This window comes from Conger conger, chromosome 1, assembly GCF_963514075.1.
Source record: "Conger conger chromosome 1, fConCon1.1, whole genome shotgun sequence".
NCBI classification, from domain to species: Eukaryota; Metazoa; Chordata; class Actinopteri; order Anguilliformes; family Congridae; genus Conger; species Conger conger.
In genome coordinates, this window is record NC_083760.1 from 23,019,070 (window position 1) to 23,031,155 (window position 12,086).

Genomic DNA, 12,086 nt, shown 5'->3' on the forward strand with positions numbered 1-12,086 from the left:
GCATAGTACTCTATACTTGTCAGCACCCCTTGCCAAGAATCAATTCAACCCCCTGCCTTCGCCCTTTGTGCGATGTACTTGCCTAGCAGTCGCCCTTATCCAGGGAGACTGAACGTTACACAGCCTTATTCAGATTACTGGAGCACTCTGCCCAAGGGCGAAAGCAGTGCTCCTCCTGGTTACAATAATTCCAGTCCAATGATATACAGAGCCAGCCTGTAGATCAGAATGGACAAACCCTCCCAGGTTTCTGTGTGTGTTTGGGCATGTGTGTATATGCTGCATATGTTTCTTAGCAGATGCATTTATCCAAAGCAACATACAGTATATGAATCCATGTACTTTTCAGTACATGTAGTCCCCTGATCAAACCTACCGACTAAGCCATAGTGCTTCTGTGTGTATGCTTGCGTGTGCACGTATACTATGCTCACGTGTGTTTGTTTTTTGTGTTTCTGTGTGTGTATGTGCCTTATTCAGAATTATTTTTTACTCCTTGTCTATTAGATTTACTGCATTCCATCACAACTTCTGTCAGGGTACAGCATGCTTTAAGGTGCGAGCATTGGTATTTGTTGATAAATGGTTTGGGATTATCAGACACCTGACTGGATTAATGAGTGGCATTGGCCCACGACAATACATCTCATACCAGCTTGCTGGACAAGCGCAACTTCCTGAAGGCAGAACACATGTTGTGACGACATAGCTGTCTTTCACCGAATAATGTTCAGAGTAACATAGGACCTTCAAAAGTAACCAGGATGAATGATGCAAGCAGCCCAAAGGATCAACATGAGATGTGATGAGAAGGGAGTGGAGGTAGCAGGGAGGAGGGCAGGAAGACTGGCTGCACGGTGACAGGCAGACGGACAGGATGGGCTCTAAATCGCTGAGACCGTGAAGAGGGCAGGGTGGTGGGACTGAGCGCGCTGATCCCAAAGCGCTGATCCAGCGAGCAGCCCAGGCCAGCGCTCGCCATTCTTTATTCCTGCCCTGGTGTAAATTGATCACGCTGGAAGTATAGCGAAATTGATCCGGGCTCTCCGGAAACCACCCGCCCCAACCCCCACTCACCCCCAGCCCCAAGGCATTGATTGTTGTCCAGACGGGGTCCACTGATTCCTTAACTGGCCGGCCCCACCACCATATTGGCCCGTGCAGTACCTGCCCCACTGCTTTGTGCGCAGAAACATAAGATGCTCAAAATGAACAAGGTGGACAAGGGCTTGGGTTCAGCTTGAGGGCTTCCTGAACCACCTAACACACTCAACTTCAACTCAACTTCTGCTTCACAGAAAACACAGTGTGCAGAGAAGCCAAACAAAGAACTCGGCGAGCTGCTTTCACATCTGCGGCGTTTCCTCTCTGGTACAATGCATGCAGCGCGGGGTAGAACAGCAGAGCTTGTTTGCTAACCTTTCCCTATTGTTGGATTTTCTCTCAGCTTGAAAGCTTAAAGAGCTCAGCCTCAAGGTCCTCCTCATCAAACCGCCCTCTCCGTGTGATCTTCACTGAACAACACGCTCCTCCCAAATCTACCCTGCTAATTTAAACCTATGGGATTAAAATAGCAGCCTTTCAAAGAACAGGTTTGCGACCAATCTGATTTCAGAGCTAAGGCAGGGCGGAAGCGGGGTGCTAACCAAGTGCCGGTTCAGATCCGTGAAGGTCAGATTGAACCTGAAGTGGACGAGCTTTGATGTGCTGAGTGCTTTAGCCGCACCTGATGTACAGTGCCAGTGTAGTGGAGGGAACAATGGCCCAGTGATAAAATGGAGAGGGCACCAATGTGTGGTGGAGGCACGGTGACCCACTGTTTTGCTGTGTCAGTAACAAAGTAGACCTGTCCAATTTTTTACACCCGAATCGCGGCATTGGAGCAATCTTGGCAGAGCTATCCCGATCGTTCCCCGTTTCCAATATACGGCGTATTTGCTGCCGTCAGCAGCTAAAAAATGACAGATTTCGCCAGGCCCAGCTGCAGAGCAGACACCGTGAATGACAAGGAGGTCGTGTTCAGCGCGATGTCACGGGTTCGGGCTGACGTTTTCCTTTTGAACGCAGGGCCCCAGAGACTGAGGGTTGAGGCCTGAGGATTGGGTTTCTGTGCTTGTGAGTCTGTGTGCAGTGTCACTTTGTCAGCATCTGTAGTGACCCCCGTGGGGCTATTTATGGCATTCAGAAGCGCCATGCTAAGCCAACACATTTTTAACAAAGCTGTGCATTTGTGCCTCAGCCGGTAATTCGGTCCGTGAGAGGTATTCACCAAGGACAATAGATCAATATGTTACTCTCTTGAAAATACTTTTTGCTGGACCCCTCCAGGAAAGCACTTAAAATACTTGCTGGGATAACAAAACGGTGCTATTAACAGCACCTCGTGCACATCTGCATATTGACAACAGTGCAACTTCTAAAATGGTTAATACACAGACACTTTTAAAATGTACAATGGGCTCAATAATTATAGGCACCCTTGATAAATATGCACAAAAAGTGCTATAAACTAAAAAAAATAATAAAATACAGTTGTTGACATAAGCTATATTTTCCAACAAGTGTAAATCAGTGTGTTTTATTAATTATTCTAATGATTTTTAAAATAAAACAAATATTTCCCCAGAAAACAGGTTGCACAATTATTGGCACCCCTGGTGTAATACTTTCTGCAAACAAAAAGTATTTTCCTATCATTTCTATAACTCCTTTTCAGACCACAGGTTTTTCATGGGATTTAAATCTGGTGACTGAGATGGCCATTGCAGAACATGCTTGTTGTTTTTACTTAACTATTAATGTATGGATTTTGATGTATGCTTGGAGTCATTGTCCTGCTGGACAGTCTACCTACAACCAAGTGTCAGCTTCCGAGCAGAGGCAACCAGATTTTCTACAAAGATTTCCTGGTACTTTATTGAATCCATTGGGCCATTGATCTTAGTGCCCCAGGACCACTGGCAGCAAGGCATCTCTAAAGTATAATTGACCCACCTCCATATTTGACTGTAGGTATGAGGTGCTTCTTGTACGCATTCCATTTTGCCAGCAAACATGTCGATCGTGTGTATAGCCAAAACGGTCAGTTCAGTTTTGGTCTCACCTGACCATAGCACTCTCTTCCAGTGTTAATTCCAATGAGGTTTGGCAAACTCTAGATGCTTGGTTTTGTTTATTGTGCTCAGTAAGGGACCAGCACCCTTCCAAAGAGTTACTGGTATGGAGGAGCCCTTTTCTGTTTTTTTTTCTTTCAATTTAAATTCTTAAACTGTGATCTTATGGGGTACTTATGGCCTCCCTCACCATCTTCCTTACTGTCCGTGGGGATAATGTACACTTGGCTCCTCTTTCTAGGACGTTTGCAACCATTACATATGTTTTATGCCTTTTTATTGTACCCTTACAGTGCTAGGCGGTATGTTTAACTGCTTATGTGTTCTTTTTTGTACCTATTACATGACTTGTGCCAGTCAATTACCGTCTGTGTCTTCTGAATTGACAGTTCTTTTGCTATTCCCATGCTCAGGGATTTGGCATGCTTGTTACCTCATTTTTATACTCTCGTGAAACAGTAAGCGATGGAATGTCACAACATAGTTCCTTTAGACTGAGATGAACTAAATTAAAGTAAAATTGTATGGCCAATTTCACTTTGTTTGATTTTAGTTACAATAATTGTTAGGGGTGCCAATAATTTTGGCACCTGACATTTTTTAGAAAGATTTTGATTACTTAATAAAAAACATTGAAACATGAGAATAAATATATTGAAATAAAAGTATGTAGTTTTCTTGTATATTTGAACATAAAATACAGGTCATTATCCATGTTGTTTATTATATGCAGCCTTTTTTATTAAAAAAAGCCTTAACCCTTTGAAGCACAGCATGGGTCAAAAGTGACCCAACTGAGATCTTTGCATAGCTTGTGCATCAAAGGGTTGAGGGTGCCAATAGTTCTGGAGCCCACTGTAACGGAAGCGCTTCATTACTGAAAGAGGCGGGAGTATGTTATGACGGTTTCCCCGTGTCTGTACGCTGCCCCCTGCAGGAGAGGAGGGCTCAGACTCCCACGCTGAGACGCCGGCGAGCGAGGCCAGCGGGGAGCGCTCTCAGTGCCAGTCGTGCGCCGGCGCGGCGCTGAAGGTCCTGGGCGGCCTGCTGGTGGTCCTGTTCGTCTCGTCCTCCTGGGTGGGCACCACGCAGGTGGTCCAGCTCACCTTCCAGTCCTTCTCCTGCCCCTTCTTCATCACCTGGTTCAGCACCAACTGGAACATCCTCTTCTTCCCCCTCTATTACTCCGGGCACCTGGTCACCACGCGAGAGAAGCAGACGCCTATCCAGAAAATCAGGTTTGGCTCCGTCCTCGGTCCCCCCCCCTCTCCCCAGCCCTTCCTTACCGGTTTGGGGTTGGGGATTAGCCAGCAGGCTCATCCCAAAATTGCAACTATAGACGCCGTGATGTTTAAATATGCATGCCCCTTCTGCATACCGCTTAGTGCATTTGATCTGAGGCAGCATATTTAGTTTGTGCCAGGAAAAGCGGAATATAAATAACGTACGGTCGCGTATCTCCCGTAATTACGGCCACAAGTCAGGCGGATAGATTGGGATATTGAGCATAATGAAGAGGAACGGCCGGCACATAATGTGTAATTGTAAATCTGCGGATGCTTGAATGGAAGGCCGGCTCGCGTTGGGATTGTTACCTGTGATGGATACGGTCTCCACGCCTCTACCTCTCCCTCCCCCGTCCCCGTCCCCGTCTGTATGGTGCAGGGAATGCAGCCGGATATTTGGGGAGGACGGACTCACCCTCAAACTGCTCCTGAAGCGGACAGCGCCCTTCTCCATTCTGTGGACCCTCACCAACTACCTGTACCTTCTGGCCCTGCGCAAACTCACCGCCACCGACGTCTCTGCCCTCTACTGCTGCCACAAGGCCTTCGTCTTCCTGCTGTCCTGGATTGTGCTGAAGGACCGCTTCATGGGCGTGCGGGTCAGTGGGGTCCCTTAAGACAGGGAAAGTTAGAGGCAGATGATGTAGAATTGTGTTTATACAATAAAATGTGTACACCCCATTCTCAACCTCGCATATCCGTTGCAGATGACCAAGTGCTGTGATAGAAATGAGCTGAGAAACCGTGGTCTGATGTGATTCACAAAACATCAGCTTTACTAGTTGCTTTCCTCACAAGCCATTTAGCTGGCTATTTAACTGATATTACCGTTTGTATTCAGTTGGCTAACTTTAGCTAAACATTAGCTAGTGGTGATGCTAGCCACTGATGCTAGTGCTAACAGTGGATTTCAGTCCGCTCTCTAGCCTGCCTGCACAATTCCGTAACATAAACACGCATACTTACAAAGGTATTAATACATGGTCGCTTTTATCTTTATCTTTTGGATTTAGGCATGAGCTCCAGGCCCAGGAAAGGAAATACACCAGTAGAATCTTCTGAAAATATAAGCAGTAATGTTAGTACTTTGCCGTGGAACCCAGCTATCATAACCAGCCAGCTGATATACAAAACTGAATAATGCGGCAGCTATCTAATGTTACTGAAAGCTGGCTAGCCATTTTAATGGTTACGGCACAGAAATAAAAATGGCCAGGCCCAAGGAGTTTTTAGAATAATAAATACTAGCAAGGTCTCGGGCAGAAGTGAACACAGGCACAGGTTGCAGTGTATCATAGTAAAGACTGAGCGATGTTTGTTTTATATTATGTTCAAAACAATCCAGCATACTATGCCTTTTGCAAGACGGCAGTCACTGTGAGACACTGAGGAGGTTGATCCACATTAAGATTAGGCCATGAGGGTTAGCACGGTGTTGGATAAGTGAAGGCATGGACAGATGGTGGATTTCCTGTTAGCTCTACCCACAGTCCTCTTTGACACTTTTCCAGATTGTGGCTGCAATCATGGCCATCACAGGCATCGTTATGATGGCCTATGCAGACGGTTTCCATGGCGACTCCATCATAGGCGTGGCCCTGGCTGTGGGCTCCGCCTCCACATCTGCCCTCTATAAGGTGAGTCTGCTCACCATCCATCTCTTCATCCAAACACACTGCTTATAAATTAGCTGCTCATACCTGCCACAGCTAGATGGTGTATTTGGTTTATTTCAGAAATTAGATGAACAAAATAACATCCAAAACTATTTTCTGAGCTTTCCCTCAGTTTGAAAATCTCCTAATTTTTCGGAGATATAATCAAGGACTTGAAATTACTTCAAAGTGTTACAATTATGACACAGGCTTTTTATTTCTTTGAAAAGATTCATGGACATATTTTATAAATAACTTTGCTTAGAAACTTGGATCAAAATCAGGGTTTAGAGAACTGATCCTGGCATTACATTCAGCTTTAGGCATAGTGAGGACATTTTTTTAATAAGTAAAATACAGTAGTTTTGTAATGTTTTAACATCCTTCGGGCCACAGTTTCTGCAGGTATTTGCTTCAACTGTGTGCTAGCCCAGCTGATTTGACTAATTATTTTTCCTGCCTGGTTCAGATAATAAGCTAATTAGTGAAATCAGGTGCCAGAATGCCTGCAGGCAGTGTGACCCACAGGGTGTGGAGTTGAGTAGCACTGTTTTAACTTGTTGGAATGACACATTGAAATGACTGGGCAAGTCCTTGAATTAAAGGCACAGGTAATTCTATGAAACTTATGTTTCGTAGTTCCTGTGCACATAGATCTTTAAGGGATATTTAACATGTGTTTGTGTACATCTGCTGTTTTTGCGCTCAGGTGCTGTTTAAGATGTTCCTTGGCAGTGCCAACCTGGGTGAGGCAGCACACTTCTTCTCCACTCTGGGCTTCTTCAACCTGATCTTCATCTCCTGTGTGCCCCTCATCCTCTACTTCACCAAGGTGGAGCACTGGGGCTCGCTCTCCACTCTGCCCTGGGGCTACCTGTGTGGAGTGGCAGGGCTCTGGCTGGGTGAGTGGCACACACACACACACACACTCTCTATTCTCTCTCTCATACACTCTCTGTCTCCTGTCCTCACTGTGAGGGCCAGTGGAGGGATGGTGGTGTTGTGTTGGTCTGCCACTATAACCTTCTCCCTCTCCCTTCCACAGCGTTCAATATCCTGGTCAATGTGGGACTGGTACTGACTTACCCTATCCTCATCTCAATCGGGACATTGCTCAGCGTGCCAGGCAACGCAGGTACGTGTGCGTGTGTGTGTGTTTGTGTGTGTGAGTGTTAGTGTGTGAGTATGTGTGAGCATGTGCATGTGTCTGTGTGTGAGTGTGTGTGTGTGCGTGTGTGTGCTTGTGTGTGTGAGTGTTAGTGTGTCTGTGTGTAAGTTTGTGTGTGTGTGTGTGTGTGTGTATGTGTGTGTAGGTGCCCTTAAGGCTCATATTTATATACAAAACCTATTATTAATTAGTCGGTAGGCTCAGAAAATACACCCGGTTTGCTGTATTCAGGTGGTCATGCATGCCACCACCTGCCCTGAAAGTAAACACCTTCTTCGATACCAATAGGTAATACTAATAATAATGTGTTATTTAGCTTTATCCAAAGCTACTAATAGTTGAATAGACCAAGCAGAGGACAATGGAGCAATGCAGGGAACCACCAACCACCTGGGCCCCAGTCATGTACCTTAGCCACTAGGCTATAGGCTGCCCATCAAGTAATGTGTAGTATGAAATCTAAGCCAATCCGATAGCAGGAGTGTGAAACCCATTTACCATAAACACGACAGAAGAGGCACAGACAGCACTTTTGCAATTCATTGGCCAAAAATGAATACAGGGAAATGTCAAGTACTCTAAAAATCAAAGAGGATTTGCAGGTTCTATACATAGGCACCTAGCAGATGGTTAGCCTGTTTTAAATATCATAATTGTATTCATTAAACAAAGAAAGCTGCTTCTCTACCTCTCAGAACATTTCATTAAAAAGGACTCATCATACAAGTGTCAGGTCGGTGTGCCCTGGTGGAGGAGTCAGCAGTGGTGACATGTTGGTAAAGGGTTAGGTGCTTCACATACTTGATGTAGACACAGACACTCACAGCAAGCACAGGCAGTATAGTCAGATGTCAGCCCTTTAGTTCCGCCATCACTACACAGAAGCAAAGTGATTACACAGCAGGTCTGACACCCCTGCACCATTTCCCCATATCTCTCTCTCTCTCTCTCTCTCGATGTCTCTCTCACACACTCTCTCTCTCTCAGCTTCTAATGGGAGATCAAATTGCTAAGGTGACGTGAAGTACTATTTTTCCTGTAGTGAAAAAAATGTTCCGATACAACACGCTATGTCAAGGTCGGTAGGTTACCTGTGATTCTCAGTGCGTCTAGACTGCAGGATGGAAGTGGCCCACTTGTGCTGATTGTGAGGCATCCAGTGCTGTTGTGATTCCGGGGGCTCTTTTCTCCTCATCGTAAATCCCTTTTTCCGGTTGTGCTAGTTTATTATATGCATTTTGGGGCTCATGATCAGCCAATGGGCAGCAGAAATATTATGCTGTCACGACAGGAGACCTCTATCACAGATCTGGAATCAGTTCATTTTATTTTGATTTTTTAGCTTAGCTTTTGAACTCACCCTTTGATTGCCATTTGCTTATTATTAATGAATGTTGCATTAACATTTTAAATTTGAATCTGCTATTTTCTCGTCTGTGAACATAATTCATGTTTCAGGCTATATGCATTTATGAGAGATTATGAATAAATGTTTTCATCCTTTCCAAGGAAAGTTTAAAAAGTTTACCTGAACTATCTGATGAGTTATTATATTAATTATAGGTTTCTTTTTTAGACTCTTTCTGCATTGGAAGGTAAATACAGTAAATACAAAACCCCGTATCTCAGTTACACTCGCTTGACTAACTTTGGTTTGTAAATGTAAAATATTGATAAATCAGTAGAAACATGAAGAAACAAAGACACATTCAACAAAGTCCTTCAGCTTGAGGTGTTACAAGGTAGTGTATATTCTTAAGCATTCTGTTTCTGCAGTAGCTGCCTTCCTACTTCATTTGGCACCACAGTGGGACCAGTTATATACAGTGTTGCCCAAGGAGAATTGTTACCAGGAAACACAATGGCTTTTGTCTGTCTGTAAAATTGTGAAGAAACACTTTGAAACTTTGGTGCAGCAGCATTGCTCGCTCAAAATACTTGGTGTAAGGAGCACCTTGGGCTTACTCTGCGCAGTGAAATGGCCCGTGTCAATGAAAGTCTACAAGAGTACATACGAGTCAAACTAGCCCCGCACTTCCTCTTGCCCTCAGCAACACCAATGGCTGAACAGGGACTACCCTCCACACACTCTCAGATAGCAGTGTTGCTATGGGAGACTCTGTCAAACACTCGTATCACGGCTTGGGCCTGGACATTACAGTGCAGAATGTCTCCACTGAGCTGAGAGGCCTGAGCGGTCTCTGGGAGGGAGCGCTTAACGGTCCGCGGCCTTGTCTCCCCCCGCAGCGGTGGACGTGCTGAAGCACGAGGTGATATTCAGCGTGGTGCGCCTGGCCGCCACCTGCATCATCTGCCTGGGCTTCCTGCTGCTGCTGCTGCCCGAGGAGTGGGACTCCGTCACGCTGCGCTTCCTGGCCACCTTCGCTGACAAGAAGGGCGAGGACCACGGCGAGGAGCTGACCGATTCCAGCGCCCACACACGCAGCCGCAGCCGGGCCAACGGAGCCGTGTCCATCCCGCTGGCATGACACCCCCCCCACCCCCCCGACCCCCTGACCCGTCCTGACCTCCCACAACCCCTACCACCCCGCCCCGCACGTGTTCCCAATCCCCAGCTAGGGGTCGGAGGCTGAGAAGGAAGCAGGAAGTGGCGGTGGGAACGTGTAACGCAGAACAGCGAAGAGAAATCTGCAGCCATTTCCTTTAAGGACTTTTAGCGCAATGGAGACCTCCGAGTGAGCCGAGGGGACTTATCGACCTGAGTTCGCCGAAGCAAAGGCAGTATTTTGTTTGAAATACCACCTGGCCGCACCCAACCCTCCCTTCGCACGACCTCTCCTCTCCACACCCCCGACCCCCACCCTCTCCCCCCTCCCTCATCCTGCACTCAAACTGTATTCTGTGAATATAATTATTGACTGGGCCGGTATGGCTCAATCTTATCTGTATTAATTGAACGCATTCAGAAATATATCAATAGGGACTATAAAAAAAAAATGTCTTAATAGTATTATATACAGGAATGGTTGTAAAATATTCTATGCTTAATAAACATGTTCTATTTCTTTTTTAATAAAAGGACAATTCAGGAATTCCTTGAAGGCAATATTTGCATCATTTTACAAACATTGATTTATGTTGATACATCCCAGCTGGTTTTTCTTGTTCCACTGCCCGATGGGTTCCCTCCACATCCTTGACAAACTGCTAATTATATACCTCATTGACCCGCGCGAAATCGCAATGTGAAACTAATGCAAACTTCAGAAAACACAATCTACACCATTAGTCAGTGTGCCTCCCAACCCTCCCACCCGAATACAAACGTTTGCCTTTCTCTTGAGCTGGCCCATTAGGTCTCACAGTCATTACCAGTGAGTGCTGATCCACTGTGACCAGCGCTGGGTTTGGAATGGAGTGTGATGGGGCAGGCTAACCAGCCGGTCGCGGCCCACCTCAGTGGCTCAGGCAGACACGGCCTGTGAAGTCTCCCTCCACAAGGTTCCCTCAGATCCCTGGACTGTGTAATCACTGCTGGGGCTATGCGAGACCGCTGGAGACCGATGGCTGGATCATGTATGTGCGTATAATGTTTACCCCGGCCTAGATTGTTATGTAACCTGACACGAGACCTGGCCTCGTACGCGGTGAGGAAATGGCTGGCTTTACCGCAAGAGTGCGACATAAAGCCAGGAGTCACAGAGGGACAAAAATTATGAGATGTGGTCAGGAACAAGCGGTCGGTAGAACTCCATCCATCCATCCATTATCCTAACCCGCTTATCCTGAACAGGGTCGCAGGGGGGCTGGAGCCTATCCCAGCATACATTGGGCGAAAGGCAGGAATACACCCTGGACAGGTCGCCAGTCCATTGCAGGGCACACACACCATTCACTCACACACTCATACCTACGGGCAATTTAGACTCTCCAATCAGCCTATCCTGCATGTCTTTGGACTGTGGGAGGAAAACAGAGTACCCAGAGGAAACCCACGCAGACACGGGGAGAACATGCAAACTCCGCACAGAGAGGCCCCGGCCGACGGGGATTCGAACCCAGGACCTCCTTGCTGTGAGGCGGCAGTGCTACCCACTGCACCATCCGTGCCGCCCTCGGTAGAACTCAATTAACCCAATTTAATCATTTATTTTGTCTGGTAGCTGATTTTACCCAAGAACCACATTTTGGGAAGATGCAAATGAGCATCTATTATTTAAATAATTTAAATAATGGAGCATTAGTGGGATGAAGATACATATACATAGAACACTATGCCAGTACATGAAGCATATACTTACAGGAGGTTTTCTTGGCAGTCATATAATATATCTACACCTAATAGGATGACTACCAATGAAGCTGCTTTCAGTTTTGGTTAATTATCAGTTAGAGATGAAAAGTCCCACAGCCATGACTGTAGCTTCTTGAAACCAGCAAGACCAGAGATGCAGGAGTGAAAACTGGGTGGGCTAAAAGAAGCTAAGGTGTATCCATTCTTGCAGTGAAATCTGGCTATAATCTGTTCATTTTTAGCCTGCTTGTCTCCTTCACTCAAAACATGATTATTTTGGGCTGCTGAAGCTGCAGTATGAGGGAGGAAGGTTTCGGTCTTGAGGGTACAGAAGGATCTCGGAGTGAAACTGAGAGAACATCCAGGCACATACAAGTGGGTGATGACATTGCTTGCCTGGGATTTCCTCATACACAGTTTACCATAAATACAAAGATTCAACCTGAAAACCACCTGCTGTTCTTGTATTGATCCACACACCCGCACTGGCCCATTATATGAGCAAACATATTGCGTCAGACTTATACACAAACACATACAGTATGTGCGCATGTATATTACATGAGCAAACATAAATTCTCCTATACCCACTGACACAGAAACACACAC

At 46.0% G+C, this 12,086-nt stretch overlaps 1 protein-coding gene across 2 annotated transcripts in view; it reads left to right on the top strand.

The window, feature by feature from the left end:
- The window catches only part of slc35f4 (solute carrier family 35 member F4), a 42,141-nt gene extending 31,948 nt beyond the window's left edge, over positions 1–10,193 (top strand). For both annotated transcript variants that reach the window (XM_061259460.1, XM_061259467.1), the window contains exons 2-7: positions 4,051–4,351; positions 4,779–4,998; positions 5,911–6,036; positions 6,764–6,956; positions 7,100–7,189; positions 9,470–10,193. In XM_061259460.1, coding sequence (XP_061115444.1) covers positions 4,051–4,351; positions 4,779–4,998; positions 5,911–6,036; positions 6,764–6,956; positions 7,100–7,189; positions 9,470–9,711 — 1,172 coding nt within the window. In that variant the 3' untranslated portion in view covers positions 9,712–10,193. The remainder of the gene's footprint in view (positions 1–4,050; positions 4,352–4,778; positions 4,999–5,910; positions 6,037–6,763; positions 6,957–7,099; positions 7,190–9,469) is intronic.
- Positions 10,194–12,086: the final 1,893 nt, after the last annotated feature.